This window comes from Aythya ferina (genome assembly GCF_964211825.1).
Source record: "Aythya ferina genome assembly, chromosome: 25".
NCBI classification, from domain to species: Eukaryota; Metazoa; Chordata; class Aves; order Anseriformes; family Anatidae; genus Aythya; species Aythya ferina.
The window spans coordinates 6535787-6552475 of NC_140323.1; the positions used below are offsets into that span (position 1 = coordinate 6535787).

Below are 16689 nucleotides of genomic sequence, written 5' to 3' on the forward strand. Positions count from 1 at the left end.
ATTGCTGCTGTTGGCACTCGGTAACTAATATATTTTTTTCTTTAGTCGCTCTAGGTCAAATGAGAGGAAATAAGACTTAAAGGAGGAGCTGTGTACAGGAAGTCATTAGATCTGAGGACAGGAGTATGTACAGAACATTGTTTTGTTTTGAAACTTCATAAAGCTTGGTGCATTTTTAAAATGTTTTAGCTGTTGAACTTGCTTTGTTCATTGTATCTTGTAACAGGTGGCAAATGTAAAGATGTGAATCTGTATATGGTTCTAAGCAGATCATATGATTTGTATTATTAATCACTTTTTACAATGTACCCTTATACATAAGTTTTTGTTTGTTTTGAATGGTAATCAGTCCTGCACAGATAGAATGTTTCTGGTCTTGACATTCTGCAGTGTATTTTGTTGGGGTTCAGCTTGTGGAAGGAAGCATGCAATGAAGATGTTTGCAGAATGATGGCTGTGATTGGTGTTTGTGTAGAACAAGGTGTAGATGCTTCATAGTACAGTTCTCAGAAGTAATAATGTTGAGCCAGTGGCATGTAAAGGGAATGTCTGAGCTGCAGTTTTATCCAGAGGTTTTAGTTCCAACTTCCAATTATCTGGAACTGAGCTACTTTATAATATGACATATAAACTTTTAGCTGTAGGGTCAGTTAATTTTGTACCTCATATGACTAGAGTACTTCTTAAATAGATGATAGCTTGACTGTCTGTTCCAGAATCTCTGAATAGACCAAATGTACCACAGAACTGACACCTGGAGTGGATGTGTTGAATGTGTAATGGTACATTGTAAAAGTTATGAATTAAACATTTCTTTACTGTACAAGAATTTTCATGTCACTTGTAAAATGTCTTTTTGTGAGATCCTTGGGATTAAAGTTTTGGTTACAACTTGTTGTTCAGTATTTAACTCAAGTACCTGCTATCCCTTTGCACTACAGAACATGCACTTGGTTCTTAGAGTTGGATCTTGGTTCCAGTTAAAAGCACTTTGCAGTATGGAGAAAGAAGGAGGTATGGTGAATATAGGCTAACACACCTATAACAGTAAGCTGTTAAAAATGCTGTTCAGGTTGTAAGGTGCAGGTCACTGTCTCCATTTAATTTGAAACTGTGACTTTGTTCCATACCATCTCACAACTCGGATGGGCAGGGCCTATTTCCCTATCCCTTGCATATAATTCCAGCCTAGATGAGCTTAGAAAATGGCAGCTTGACTTCTTGCCTAACACAGTGAGTTCTGTAATGCTTACTCGGAAAACTAACTGGAGGTTGAAAAGTTCATAACATTTTTTTCTTGCATCCTATATGTGGATTAGTAATAATTCGAGATGCAAATTTCAGTTTTGAAACTGTTGGTCTATTAACAAGCTTTGCATGAAGAGTCTACTCAGTGTAAAAACCATAGCATGGGACAAATGTAATGAGAGCTCCTGAACTGCTTAACAGCTCTTTTTTCTGTATCCAAGAGATGAGCTACATCAGTTCTGATCATGTGCATCTAGATTAAATCCATCCTACCCAACCAACCTTGTGTTTAATTTCCTTCACTTGTATCCACCTGGGGATAAGATTATGGCAGCGGCTTTGGATTCAAAGCTTTTGGAAGGAAATTACGTTGCTTTGCAGGCTGCCTAGAAAGGACATAGGTGAAAGGGGATTATATGCACTAAGCAGTTGTCAGAGGTACCAGATGTGTTGCAAGCTTGGCTACTGGTGTATGGTGTCTATCATACTTCTTATTTTTCTGCAACTACTTGGTATTCTTGTCTAAGAGTTTAATGGAACCACTGGCCCAAACCCATATAAGCATAAGCAAACTTGTGTTCACAGAAAAGCAGGAAAGGTGTGTGTTGTGCAGAAGGCATACATAGGTCTAAAATCACTACGCATGGAGGGCAGGAAGCTTAAATGTTACAGATGGATGAGCTCTGCTAATTTTACAGTGTGATTATTCCTATGGGGGGGAATGCTGCTAGCGGAAAACAACTGCTGCTGATCAAGGTAGAAGTTTAAATGTGACCTATAATTCTTGGTGGTGTACTTTAAGGGGCAGGTGGTATGGCTTGTTCTGTTCTCTTCCAGGGAAAGTGGAGCCTGTGTATCAGCTGAAGCACATGGAAAGCATCAGGCTCCAAGCTGAAGTGGAGCTTTGAGCCTTGAAGAGGCAGGCTGGAACGGGGTTCTGCCATGCACTGTTGTGATCCCCCAGCAGAGGTCAGGGTGGCCTTGTGGCTGGCTGGGTGGCGCTAGTGCCCTGCAGACCAACAGCTACTGTTTCAGAATCAAGTTTGGTAGTAAAATGTTATCGGACCATCTCCTCTGGGGATGTTTATTAGATGAAAGGCAGCCAAGGGCTGAGATATGTGCCACACAGCTGTGTTCCCTGTTTTAATATGTGCTTCTACCAAGGCTTGATTTATAGAAGGGTTGCACCTCTTGTTGCCTGGGAGCCAGTTTCTGCTGGCATCGTGCTTCCTCTTCTGGTTAAGTTGGGGGAGGGAAAAGCAGGGGACAAGTAGTCTTCAGTAGTTTTAGCTGATGATGAGGCAAGAGGGTAAAAAATCTGAAGCTCTGGTGATAGTGTGTGCTATGGAGAAGCAGATCGTGGTTTTCACGTGCAAGGGACTGCAGAACTGGGAATAGTTGTCAGTCTCAGGTTGATGACTTCATGTTTTACTCATTTGAATGAGGAAGGTGGATCAGGACTTTTGATATCATCCTGTTTTTATTTAATCAGGTGTTTTTTGATGGGGAACAAAATCAGCAGCTTTTAGAGAAAAATGGGAAACCTATAAAGGCTAAGCTGTGTACAGCCCGTCTCCTAGGGTATAGTTAGCACTTATTTTTAATTCAAGAACGCATTCTTGAATTTAAGCCTTTAAGTTTGTTTCAGTAACAGGGTAGCCAGACTGGGAACACTATTTACAGGTAGAGAGCATTGTGGCTTGTATTTAAAAAGTCTGCTTTGAAAATAAATTCACAAGGAAATATTTCTATTCACTTTCTAGTGCCAGGAACATCCCTTGTCTCTCCACAAAGATTATTAAAACCAGAAAGCCACTTATGTTATCTGCCCTGTTACAAACAGGACAAGCACACTGTCCAGTGATTCCTAGGCAGAATGGAGTTGCTTGTACCTGGAATCTCAAGAGATGCTGCTGCTCCAAAGCTCCAGGATGATGAGGGAATATGCTACGGTGACCTGTTACAGGGCGTCATGGTTCTCATGCAAATGTTTAAAGCTGTGTTTCTAATTTTGGGAGAGGTTTACAACTCCTTTTGCCTGTCAGAAACATCCTGAGGTTAGTATTATCTGAGTTCTTCAGATGTACATCAGTTCAATATCTACACGCATCTAGAGGCATTTTAAACTATGTAACTACCTCATGTTTGTGTGTGGTTTTTCTCACACTGTCCCTTATGGAGAGCAGTGTTTACAAATGGTTTTGTTAAGAAAAGAATTTTTCTTATGTACATGCTGCCTTTTACTTATGACGGAGAAGATAATTTTAAGAATGTCTTGCACTAAGGAAATGGAGAGGTTAAATACACTTTATTTCAATGGGATCTGTTCCACCAGTCTTAGATGTTCTGCTCACCAGGTTCATGCTTGGGTGAGCAATTGCAGCCTTCTAAAATAGTAACAGGGATTCTAGTTAGCAAAACTCTGTTGCAGCTACATTTGGGGAGCTGCTGCTGTTTGTCTCCAAAATGAACGTGTTCTTAGAGCTGTGCTACTCTGTAGTCCAGCCCCACCAAGAACTAAAATATATTCCTGAGAGAAATCACTTGCATGTTTGTACTCTCTGTTCTTGTACTTCTTGTCATTTGGGGTCAAAGAAAACATCAGAAAAAATGTGCAGTGCCGTTGGGTCCTCCTGCAGCAGCCCCCATTTCCTCGACTGGCAGATGAAGCATTTTTTCTGAGTGTCTGCACTTCTGGGGGGACCTGTCAGCAGAATTCACCAATGGAAATGAAGAGTACCCTAGCAGTTCTGCACTGTTTCTTTTGCTATTAACATGATGTCTTTTCAGGCAGATTCCCAATATTACTCTCTTTCATTTACAGTCTCATCACGACAGGATGTCAGTGTCCTGTCATCATGTGACATAAATTTCCACAAAGCATCTGAATGTTTGACCAACTTTCTCCCATTTCTACTGTTCTTAATCAGTGTTCCCAAAATGTGTCCCCAAACCTGGGGTTACAGTCACCATCATGAAATGTCCTATTTTGGTGCTGATGTAGCACAGTGTCACTTAAATAGAAAAGGAAAAAAAAAAAAAAGGGGGTACCAACCCCTTATGCAAACAAGGCCAAAGGGCAATTCCAGTAGCTCAGGTTTAACCTTAGATCCCATGGTGAGAGTACCTGGCATATGAGAGAGAGAGAGAGACCTGCCATAAAGGGTCTGTTTCCCTGTCACTGTGATGCAGCTAGCTCCAGTTTCACAATTCAACCTCCCGAAAATAGACAAACTACGGTTTTCAAGTAAAAACTATTAAAGTCATTTCGTAAAACAATTGCTGAGGTTGAAGCAGAATCCCAACCTGCTGGCTGTTGTAGAAAGCATTCTGAGTTCCTAGAAATACTGTTTCAGTTTTCTGTTTCATTTCTGAAATCTCACTTAAGCTGTTCTCTTGGGTTGCCCAGGCACTACCATTATATATATCCCATTATTGCTGGTCAAATAAATGTGGACTAAATAAACAGCAGATCCAGGCAAATATAAAATAGACTATTTAACAAGAACACTATGTTCCCAAGTGATTCATACATCTATTATTTAATAGTTTTAGTAGCTGACATTGCTGTTAGTTCAACAAATCATCACACTCACTCAAGAGGTGTGTTTCTTTTTGGTCCTTAAAGTAGGATTGTAGGACTATAGCTGGTTTTTTGTTTGTTTGTTTGTTTATTTTAGGGAGTGAATAAATCCAAAAAGGGAAGCATCCATCCTCAGCCACATTTTGCCACCACTTTTAGTGGTATTGCTCCACAGCTTCCCTGTGTTATCCTAGGATTAATCCTTGTACAATCAGATTAAGACTGTTCTCCACCTGCCTTGGGCATGCCCGTGGTCAACATGTAAATGTGCTGCCAAGTTGTGAAGCAGATGCAGTGCCATAGCAGTGCCCAGCACAAGCAGCCAAGCTGCCAGCCATTGTAGCACCTCTGTCATCATCATGCAGCGCACTGCAATGTGGGCCTTTGTGGGAAAGGCCCTTGGAGAGCTGCAGCTTCTGCATCTGGAGCAGCAGTATCAGGGTGGGGCAGCAGTATCAGGGTGGGGCACCCTGTCACCCTGGGTGTCACTTTTTAGCTGGCTGTAAGATCACTGCTGCCAGATGTGAGAGAGGAGCATTATCTCTGCCGTTTGCATAGGCTGCTTTGCTCATGAATATTCAGGAAGCTACATGAGCATGTGGACAGCAATGTGTCTGCGAGGAAGGTCCGCTGCTCCAACCAGCGTTTCCCCCACTTCTGGAGACAGATTTGGAGTTCTTGTTTGCTCTAAAATATTTGCAGTCAGTCATTTCTGACTAATATTGACATTATTTGCTGTCACATGCAAGCACAGTAGGTTACTGTAGAATGCTGTCCAGCTGGACGCAGTGCTTCCTGGTGCTAGCAAGTGGTGAATTGATAGTCTTTTCATGCATTACTATTATAAGCTTTTTGGGAGGAGGTTTCCACAGCAAGAGATAGGGCTCAGGTGTGGTATGCTGGTGCTCCTGCCAATATTAATTCTTCTAGTTGCCTGGTTAACATGTCCTGCACAGAAACTCATGGTTGAATGTTCACCAACTTTGGTATCAGGAGTTCCCCTGCAGCATGTCAGTTTGATAGGGACCAGTGAGGTATTTTTTGACCAATTCCATGGACGTTGTCAGGTTTTCATGATTCCTGTTTCACAGCCTCTCTTTGCCTCCCTCCTGCTGTCTTTCAGGAATATTATGGTTGTCTATAGATCTTTTGGTCTTCTACAAAGCCCAGGTTTGTTACAGCAGGACAGGAAGGGCTCTGGCACAGGGTCACTGCTGGCAGGTAAGTGTGGAATGTTTTTAACATCTCTGTTGCATTACTGACAGCAGCTGCAAGATTCAGCAAATTTCCTTTCCCTGGTTCAATATAAATTCTCACAGACAAGGCACAAACTAGTGAGAGGGGCTGAAACTAAAAGGAAAAGGGTTTGTATCAGCGCCAGGAAAACCCCAACTATCATCTTCCTTTGCTGGAGATGGGCAGAACTCCACCATCCCCACCACCAAGCTCAGGCACAGCTTTGTGTGCCCATGCTCAGTATCAAGGCCACCAGAGCCTCAATCTGGGGTGTATTGCTGCTGTATATGATGGACACGTAAAAAGGGAAGTTAACCAAGCCTTTCCCTGGCGCCAGAGTGGCGGTTGTCATGTTATTGCCGATGGCTTTATTGGAAGCTGTAAATGCACAGCCGTCCCCTCCCGTGACCTCTGCGCCATACACGACTGTGCAGCTGAGTCACTGTGCAAGACAACAAGACAGCCATCTGTCTGCCTGTCCATGGTGAATTCCTGAAAGGTGTGACACAAGGGGAGAGATGCTGACAAGTGGTGAGATACTACTGAAGAGGATGAGAAGGCTGACACACATCCTCCAGAACTGTGGTTTGGGGTTCCTGCATGGGCAAGCTCAGGTCAGGGTGTCAAGAGCTATCGAGAATGGAGCCACTTCTCTCACAGGTGCCGTTCTGTTTGACTGCTTTGGGTGGAGAGTGCTCCACCAAATCAGGGATTGCTTTTAAAGCACACATTGTGAGCAAGCGTTAGTCAACAGCTCTCCATAGTAACATCCTTCTCATGCATGGCTATAAAGGGCCAGATTGTGCTCTCGGTGGATTTCAAGCAAATCCATGGTTTGCACAGAAACATACCCTCCATTAGCAGCTCTGTGGTACATGTGTTGTCCGGTGGGAGGAGGTTGCATGGATCACCAGCTTCCCACACCCGTGCATCACACGCCTGCAGTGGGAGATGCCGAAGGCTGGAAATCACAGATTTTGCACCACAAACCTACACACTGGTTGCTTCTACACAACCTGTGAGGAATCCTGCCACGTGGAAGGTCCCGGTTGGGCTGGAGTTGTCCCGGTCATCCTCCCACCCACTGCCACCTTGACAGAAAGCCATGCTTGTGTGCAAGGAGAAGCTGGCTTGAGACTGGGAATCTGTGAACATTCTGGATTGACCTTTTTCCCTGCAAGGAATTTTTCAAAAAGGTAAGTGTTGAAGAGCCAAAAGCTGGGCTGTGTCCTGGTATATCTGGGTATAAGCACTCTTGGCAGAGCAAGGCTCTGCTGTTAGCTGTGGCCCCAGTCTTTTGAATCCTCTTCATCTAATGGGAACTTCAGACTCTGGAAGCAGCAAGCGAATAACAACTCAAGCATGAGGTTTGAAGCCAGGTACTCCCTGCTGCCCTTGCAGGATGATGAACAATGAGGCCCTTTGCAGCCAGCTGAAAAAAAAAAACAAACAAAAACAAAACAGAACAAAACAAAACAAAACAAAAAAACAACGACAAAAACCAACACAAAGTTTCCAAGCTGCTCATGGAAAGTCAGTGAAGCAATTACGTTAATGACTATGAATGAGGCTAAAATCATTCTTGGATGAAAATGAGTGAGGGGCTAAATGAAATGAACAATTCATAGCCTAGCTCCCAGCATATTTCCACTATGCAACAGCTTTGTTTTAGGAACTGTCTCATCCCTCATTTGTGCTTGCTGGGACTCTATTTCCACTCTGCTGGGTCTGGTGTCTCATCAAAATGCCTTCATAAATGGAGCAAACAAGAGCTGTATATGGCAGGAAAACATTCAATTAACATGATCCAAGTTGTTTTAGGGGCAGAGTTAATCAAGCGTTCAGCGTTTTGTCATTCTTGTCTTTCTTTCCTGGGAAAATCCTATTAGTATGAAATCACTTAATTGGGCACTTCAAAGAGCTGATGGGAAAACAGCCTTCACCAGGATATAAATGCCATTCAGCTGAACACTGGGTTCATTTAGACTTTTGCTGGAGCATGAGTGTTTCATTAAGAGCCTTCATATTTCCTACTTAAAAGAAAAAAGCTTGTTAGTAGAGATAATAATAATAATGATAAAATCTTGGAGATTTGAATCTTGCTGAAGCAGGTTTTTAGTGCATGCATATTCATGGCTTCATTTACAGCTGAGCATCTTACACCTATACTAAGTGCATATCAAACACTGCTTTTCTGAGCTGGGTGATTTCACAACTGCTTTGGGTATTCTTATGAGTAAAGAATGTTTCATACCCCATGGGAGGTGGGTGACAGCCCCAGCTGATCTTTCAGGTGTTGTGCGGTGCATTTTGCAGGACCGCACACCCAAGGCCAGGAGCTTGTCCTTGCTCTCCATGTCACAACCCCTGGCAGAGGGGAGAGGGCTCTTTGGGGCATGCAGGACTCTTCACTGGGAGATATGATCAAGGGGCTTTCTTTTAGGTCATGGAGAAATTGCAAAAGAACAGCTGAGGTGGTCTCAGTTTCCCCATGATCAGGTTGTTTCTGTGGACAGAAATTTAGGCTTTTGTAGGGCTTGAGTTTATCCTGCCTTGAAGAATAGCACAGTGTGCCCTAACCTGTCATTGAAAAATTCATCCCAAAAGACCTGAAGGAGACTCATCTGCCTGTGACTTTTCCATTTCTTCCAGCTAATTTGGTTGCTCTAACAGGAATATTAAATTTTCTGACAAACCTTGTTTCACTTGGCCCTTCAACCATCAGATTTCCAAACCAGCTTCCCTGCTGCTGCTGCTGAGGACAGCTGGGTGAAAAACTCTGGATCACTTGGTTCCTATGATCACCTCTGGCTTTTGCCTGGGTAAATGTTTCCAGGTCAATCACATGCTGATATATTAATGACATTTTGTATTCAGCCTATATAACATTCTCCCATGTAGGTCTCTGAGTGCATTTAAAGCAGTTAAGAACATGGGTTGGAGACTTCAGCATCTCACCCACCAAGAGGTCCTTTCTTGGCACAATGTTTTGCCAGCTTCATTCTTCTGTTTGGGCTGAGGATTACTTTAGGCAGATGCCTGTGGCTCAACAATTCCCAACTTACCCCATTCTCAGTGTTTGAAGCCCAATTTCTTCACCCATCTCAGATTATTTCCCCCTTCCCTCTGCATCCCCCAGCACCAGGGTGCTGCTCACCACGTCCCTGGAGAGGACAAAACTCGGTCTGAGAGGAAATGTGCTCAGGCATGCTCCCCTGTCACTGCCCCGGCCATCCCAGCACTGAGCACAGGCTGACTCACGCACCTCTGCCTACTGTGAATAATTTATTTGCATACGTCTGAAGCAGCTTCTTCTTCCCTTGACATCTGCTAGGACTTACCTGCAGTGAGCTGTGTGGAGAGGAAAAGCTCCCAAGGATTTCCCATCCCAGATGGCAACAGCCTTTCTGTATTTAAGTGCATTCAATGGCTTGGAAGAAGGATACTTTGAAGGTTATGAAATGTGCATTAATTTCATATATGACTGTTGCCTTCAGCCCTTAGGATCTGTTTTGCAAGCAAATTGCAAGAAAGGATTTTCCCGTGATCACACCATGGGGGTTTGGGACAAGTGGGTGAGGCTGGGACAGGAGAGGTGACAGCTCTGATGGTGTGGCTGTAAAAAGAGGGTGAGAAGGAAACTCTCTGCCTGTCCTCACACCACTCCTGGTCCCTGGTGCTGTGCCTCTGACCTGTTCCTCCTACGTGTTGTTGGGATTGAACATCATGAGTCACCTTTGGGGTTTTCTTTAGTTCCTGTACTGCCTTCTGCATTAATCACACTTTTCCCCCCCTTTTTTCTGATGATGCCACTGCAGACTTGACCATGGACTGTCTGACCCAGACCCTGACACCATTTCTCTCCCCACTTCCCATTTCCAACAACCCACTATGCGTAGGTCTCTACAGCTGCTGTTTTGCTTCCTCCCCTGGGGTGCTGGCTCCACACAGCCAGAGCCTGCAGGTGTAGCTCAGCCACTGATCCCAGCACTAGGACCTGAGGGAGTGAGCCACCCTTACCCTGGGGACCCTAAGCCCATCCCAACAAAACTTCCTGGCCATTGTTACGGAGCCACTTGCTAGGTTGGTCCTGGAACATGCCCCTCCAACTGTAACTGGGGGTATTCACATCAGCCAATCATGTTGGTTGGTTGTCTCACATCACTTTGCTTCTCTAATCCTTCTTTGCAGCATCACTCACTCACTCTCACATCAGCAGTTGCTGGAGTTTGCTGCAGATTGCAAAAGCAAGCCCACTCCTTCATCTGCCAATCAGGTGCTGCTTTAAAAAGCTGCCAGCTTTGACAGCTTCATTCTCTCTTTTTTTTCTTTTTTTTTTTTTTTTACTTTTTTTTTCCCTTGTATTTGGGAGTCTTTTATGAAAAAGAGCTCACTTAAACAGTGAGCATCTTCTTGGTAAGTGCTTCTCCATCCAAGAGCCCCAGGTGGCAGCTGGAGACTGCACTACTTGGGGAGGATGCACACTTCACCACTGCTGTGGTTGGGCCGGCGCTGGGCTTCCCTTCGGTTCTGAGCACATCTTTTTGACATCCAGAGGAAGTAAACCAGTGAACTTCAGCTTGAGCAGCACTGGCAGTTGGCAAGGAAATGATGCACAGTGAAACACATTGTGTTGCTGAAAGGTGCTCCTGCAACCAGGAGCAAAAATCTCATGGGAGAACAATGGGAACGGCTTCCCTGCAAGGAAAGGCTGCTCCAGTTTGCCTGTTGTCTCTGTGTATTACAAACAGGAGGACAGGTTGAATTTGTAGTGCTTGTTTTCAGCCTGAGGTGGAGGCTCAAAAAACTGCACTGGAGCCTGTTAAGTTGTGCATGTGCTGGACAGCAAGCTTCCAGCATCTCCCACTGAGCCCCAAAAACATTAACAGTGGATCAAACTCCAGTGATTTGGCAGCATTTGGGTTCAGCCCCCAGCTTTGCCAGGATGGATTTTCTGCAATGTGCAATATTAATTAAGGATGCTTTCATATTCCCGAGAGGCTTGCAGGGACCTTTCCTCCCCATCCCATCCTGCCTGTTCGGAGGGAGCCAACCTGAATATGAATGTCTTGGCCAGGTCCTGTGCTGCAGTGGGGACCAGCACTGGAAAATACTGCTGCAGTGTGTGGCTGCCTCCAGCCAAACATGCCCAAACATAATCTCTGGCTGCTTGGGCTAGGTGGAAGCTGCTGGTCCAGACAGGAAATGCGTGGGGTTTTTGCATGCTGAGGGTCCTGCTGCTGGGAGGGCTCAGCCCCCAGCACCCACCAGTCATGGGGTGCCTGGTGCTCTTGAGGAGTGCCTGCAAATGAGAGCTTGAATCTGGCCTTGTATGCCTCTTGAAATCGTGCTGTCATCTTATTGTACCCCAAAGGAGAGTACTATGTTTGCACCCTTGCTGCCCAAATCATCATGGCCAAGGTGCCTGGGCAGTTTATGTCATGCTGAGGGGATGCTGCAGAGCCCGTCCCTGTGCATCACAGGCAAGCTGACCCTGAAGGCATTGACTCTGGTGCTTTAGGGCAGACGTGGCCCCAGCACAGCACAGGGGTGGGTGCTCTCTGCTTTAACCCCAATGGAAGCTGCCCTGGTTTTGGACCTTTCGTGTGCGTGAACTTGGATGCATTTTCCAGCCACACATCCCTCCAGATACTTCCCACAGTTTCCTGCAGGACATGCACAGACTTGTTACTCCTCCTCGCCCTTGTCTGGGAAGCTGCAGGACTCAGACCATCGGATGCTTCCCCAAAACTATTCGCTGGTGCAGCCCGGTGCAGGGGCTCCGCTGGCGGAGCAGAGCCCGGCCCTCTGGATGAAAACCCCGCAGGAGAGGCCAGGGTCAGACCTGCAGCCCAGGACAGGGCTAGGCAGTGCCTGGGGACAAGGGGTGCATCACCCCCGAGCCGAACACCCGAGGGGCAGCGAGAGCCGCCCCGCGTTACTCCATCATTCCCCTTCCCATTTGAATTCCGCCCTCCAGCGGCCCAGGAAAGACCGCGGTGGGATGCGGAGCCCCCTCCAGCCAGCAAAAACGCCGTTGCTGAAGATCCCAGCGTCTCTTGCTTGGCAAGGGGGCGGCCCCGCGGCCCCCGTTTCCTGCATCCGCTGATGGGGGGTTCCCGCATCGCCCCGCGTCCCCTGTCCGGCAGGCCCCGCATCCCCCCGGACGCCCCGGGTCGGGGCCGGGGTGGGGCCGAGACGCGGGGGCGGGGGGGAAATCCCGGGAGACTCCGTGAGCGGCGGGAGGCACCGCCCCGGCCCGCCCCGCCCCGCTATAAAGGGCGGAGAGCGGCACCGGGCAGCGACGGGAGCGGCGACGCGAGGGTGAGTGCGGTGGCGCTCGGTGCGGGCCGCATCGCCCTGCGGGTACTAGTGCTCGCCGGGGTTAGGCTGCAAGAGGAGGAGGAGGAGGAGGAGGAGGCGGCGGCGGCGGCAGCAGCAGCAGCAGCAGCAGCAGCAGCTCCTCCTCGCCGCTGCCGCTGGGAGGGCGGTGGCTGTGCGCCGGTAACGGGGGAGCGGGGAGGTGGCGGCCGGGTTTAGGGTGGCCCGACGCCGGGTGGCGCTCGCCCCCCGGTGGCGGCGGGCCGCAGAGCATCCTTCGCCCCAGCCGAGCCGGGGGCGGTGGAGCGGGAGCCCCTTCCCCACTCCGGGCCGTTGGCGCCGTGAGCGCGGCGCCCTTTGCCCCTTCCCCGGGCTTAGCGTCGCGTCCGCTGCCGGGTGCAGGATCTCCTCGCAGCGAGCGGGTGGAACCGGGAGCGGGCAGGTCCCAGTGCCGCAGGTGCCAGCGGGGCCGGGAGGGGGACGAGGGGGTCGTCGCTCGCCGCGCCCGGGAGCGTCTCGGCCTCGCCGGACGAGGTCCGACCGTGCGCCCGCATCACCTGCCGGCCCGGCCCGTGGAGCTGGGGAGGTTGCGGAGCGGAGCCACCCCCGTGGGAGGGGACGGCGACCTGGCCCCGGTCCTTCCGCGTTCGGCCGCCCGCAGCCGTGACTCAGGCCGAAGCTGCGTGGTGGCACCCAGGCCCCCGCGGCGGCTGGAGGATGGGGACCTCGAGGCGTGGCGGAGGCGGGCAGGGCTGAGGGTGGCCGGGCCGGGTGTCGGAACATGTCCCCTGCCCGGTACCTGCCGGGGCTTGCCCGGACATGCTGGGACTTGCCTCGCGATGAGGTCACCCTGCTCGCGCTGTGGCTGCCAGCGGATAGGAAGCTGCATTTCTGTTTTTCCTCGGGGATGCTCGCTGTGGGCTGGGAGCAGGGCAGAGGGTCGGGGCGACCCCGTCTGGGGGCCCTCCGGCAGCCCCTGGGTGTGCTGAGCCGGCTGCATGGGTGGTGATGTGTGGTGGGGACCTGGGCTAGGACAGATCTTCCCTAGACCTTCCCAGCTGCTGGGGCTGGGGACAGGAGGCTCACCCCCTATCCTGGGGGAAGCCTGGAAGGGTGCATGTCTGGGGGTCTATTGGGGTCCTGGCTTTGGGGATCTCAGGTGGGGTGAGAAATGGCAAAGCTGTCTTGCATGAAGGGATTTTTGTGTGTTTGTGAATCCTTTTTTAACCAGATCTAGTGAACACAGCTGCCAAAGTGGGATTGAGTTCCAAAAGCCGTTAATCCCAGAGTGGTGTTGGTTTTGCTATGATAACAAAGCTGATCTCACAATGGTGGGTGGTGCAGGGGATCCATTAGCCCCACACATGTGTCAGGGGAGGGCTGTTTGGAATGGAAGCCTTTGCTGCTTACCTTGAAGGTCAAGGCTGTTAGCATTAATTTGGAAAAAACAAACGGGGTCTTGCCCCTGGTTACCCAACAGCTTCTTAGAGTTGACAAATTGGTTAAAAGTGATCAAACTTGCGGCATGTTCTTGCAGCTGCTTAAAAGGCTTCCTTGCCACTGAGCCTGGGTTTTTGAGATGAAGAAACTAGCCGGAAAAACATCCGGTTGCTTCACTTGCATGTGTGCCTGCCTGAGTCTTTGTGCCTGTATGGAAATGGGAATGTGGTGGGATTTTAGTCTGAGGTGCTGGATGCTCTGCCATGGCAGGGCTTCACCTGCTGGAAGAGGAATGGGGAATGACAACACTTGTACATTTCCCCATCTCTCTGAATCACTCCAGGCTGTGTTTGACTTCATTTATGTTTGAGTTTATGACCAAGACGCCACTAAAAGCCCAGAACGAGTGTTGGCAGACAGGGGCTCCACTCTAGGCTGTTTTGCTGCCCAGCAAGTCCCACCCTGGCTGCAAGCTGCTTTGCCCTGGCAGTAGATGTGTCAGCCCTTTGGCTTGCTCATGGCTCACCCAACACCCTCTAACCTGTTCTGCTTTCCTCCCAGCTGCCACGATGCCCCTGTCGCAGAGCAGGGCTGGGCAGGTGCCATGCAGTAGCAAGGTGTGCAGGAACCTCTTTGGCCCTGTGGACCACGACCAGCTCCAGAATGACTTTGAAGATCTGTTGAGGCAACACCTGGAAGAAGCTCGGCACCGCTGGAACTTCAACTTTGAGACAGAGACACCATTGGAAGGACACTTCAAGTGGGAGAGGGTACTCCTGGCTGAGCAGCCTTCCCAGGAGATCCTCAACCTTGGCAAGGCCACCAGCAGTGAGTGCAGGAGCTCCTTGGCTCACAAGGTCCCATCTAAGGACCATCTTGGTGGGTCTCATGCTGAGGCATCTCAGCAGAGCTCAGAGTTTGGCAGGGCTGGTTCTCCACAACACTTGAAACGTGGGCAGGCCACCATTAAAGGTGAGTTTTGGTGTCCTCCTGTGTACTCAGTGTCATTGCTGGTGTCATGACCATCCTGGTAGGGACAGGTGGAGGGGATTAGGTGCAAGAGCCTTGTCTGACTCCTGGCCATGGGATCTTCATTCATCTTTCCTGGGGAAGTGGAACCTGTCTTCCAAGGGGAAAGGCTGCAGACTGGGGTTTCTTTGATTGCTGAGGGGTGGGCAGTGAGTTCACACCAGGGTTGGAGGTCTTGTGACTCAAAATGACCCAGGACAGTTCATCAGCTTCAGTTCCCATGACCTGAGCCTGTCCTCAGGATCAAGGTGAAAATACAGTTCAGAACAGTCACTCCTGGGAGAAGAGATGGTGGAGGCTATTCTCTCCTGGAACTCATGGCTTTGATAGGTGGCTCTAAGATGAAGCATCCCTGGGCTAGGTTTTGGGGTGCTGACATGGGAAGCTTCTGCTGCTTCTGATGGGCTGGAGGCATTTTTTAACCCTCTCTTCCTGCCCTCCAGACTTCTACAGCTCCAAGCGAAGGGTTGTCCGTGACAAGCCCAGGCTGTGACTGCTACCATCTGGGACAGATGCTGATGTGCTCTGGGGTTATCTCTGGCTCTTTCCCCTACCCTGTACTGTGTAAGTTGTGTGTATCAAGCAATGTTGAGTCTGTAGTTCCCTATTTATGAGTCCCTCTGGGGTCCTGAGAGACCTTCACTGTGTGCAATGTGTAAAGAAGAGTAGGAGCCCATGTTGAAGATTGCAGCCCTGCCAAAGGGATTGAAGAGGACTGAAAGGGGGCATGTGGGACTGTCCAAGTCTATCCTCTGTCCTGTGTTGGTAGGACCAAGCACTGTCCTTGCACCATTTTTGCACTATCCTGCTGTCCAACCACGGTTCTTCCCTGCCTGATGGCCAGCTACGGAAGATGTGTAAGCTCTGTGGCACTAGAATTCATCAAGGTCACCAATATGGATTGCAGAGCAGTGGGACAGCCTGGCGCAGAGTACACAGCATCACTGGCATGTGGTGCTGGCACAGCAGGATGGACATGTCTTGGTGAGCCTTCTACCACAAGGGAAAGCACAGCAATGCTGGGGGCTGCTCCTTCCCCCAGGAAGGAAGTACTGGTACCTGGACAGCCCTTCCTCTGAGTGGCTCTATGATGCTATCAATGGACACCAAAGTGGTGATGTGCTGGAGGTCCTCAGCACAGCCCCTGTGGGGCCAGCAATGCCTGAAAGACTTTGGGTTGCCCTGAACTCTGACCCAAACTCCCATTTCCTCACGTTGTTGGCTTGAGTGGTGCTGTTTGCCCTCCTGTTGTGCCTCATTCAATGCTGACACTAGGCTGGAGAGCTGCTGCTCTGGCACTGTAAGACTGCTTGAGGGATGGAGTCTTGCTTGTGAGGATGAAGCTGAGAGAAGTTGTAGCCTTTTCCTGAACTTTTTTTCTATTAAGGAGCTGGGGGAGAGGACCCTTGCCTGGCTCTGCAGAGTGAGCAGCTTCTGTTGTCTCTGGGATGCGGGGATGTCCTGGCAGTGCCACATGGTGCTGCAGGACATGTCCTTGCTCTTGAGGGACTCAGTGCTGCCAGGTCTCAGCACTTTCACTGGGTTCATCTCCTGCCCTGCTGCATTTGGACTCTGGAAACTGGTGCAAGATGGTCCCAGGTGGAGTAGGGATGGGGTCCACCTCCCACCTTGTACCATGGTGCACTTTGCTGTCGAAGAAGCTGGCAAGCTCCCAGCACTAAATGTTTATTTATAAAAATGCTATTAAGGCTGCCTGGGGGAGGGGAAATACCTGTTTGTCTATAAATGTAACTGAATAAATACAAGTCTTGTGTAAGGAAATCAGTGGCTGTGGATTAATGGAAATAACTATGCTTTGTGGTGAGCTGGGA

At 49.0% G+C, this 16689-nt stretch overlaps 1 protein-coding gene across 5 annotated transcripts; it reads left to right on the forward strand.

Moving 5' to 3' along the window:
* Nucleotides 1-6817: 6817 nt before the first annotated feature.
* On the forward strand, nucleotides 6818-16639 carry CDKN1A (cyclin dependent kinase inhibitor 1A). 5 transcript variants are annotated; one of them, XM_084497531.1, is made up of 3 exons: nucleotides 6818-7263; nucleotides 14390-14800; nucleotides 15301-16639. In XM_084497531.1, exons 2-3 carry the CDS (start codon nucleotides 14398-14400, stop codon nucleotides 15348-15350), a joined length of 453 nt encoding a protein of 150 aa, XP_084353657.1. In that variant the 5' UTR covers nucleotides 6818-7263; nucleotides 14390-14397; the 3' UTR covers nucleotides 15351-16639. The 5 variants fall into 5 exon arrangements, with proteins under 5 accessions (XP_084353657.1, XP_084353658.1, XP_084353661.1 ...); XM_084497532.1 differs by lacking the exon at nucleotides 6818-7263 and adding an exon at nucleotides 12285-12391; XM_084497535.1 differs by lacking the exon at nucleotides 6818-7263 and adding an exon at nucleotides 12427-12571.
* The last annotated feature ends 50 nt before the right edge of the window (nucleotides 16640-16689 follow it).

What these genes read in the sequence shown, in the direction of transcription:
- CDKN1A (XM_084497531.1), top strand. Translation starts at nt 14,398, where the DNA reads ATGCCCCTGTCGCAGAGCAGGGCTGGGCAGGTGCCATGCAGTAGCAAG. An exon ending in TGGGCAGGCCACCATTAAAG is followed by an intron (nt 14,801 to 15,300) that starts GTGAGTTTTGGT and finishes CCTGCCCTCCAG; the next exon opens with ACTTCTACAGCTCCAAGCGA.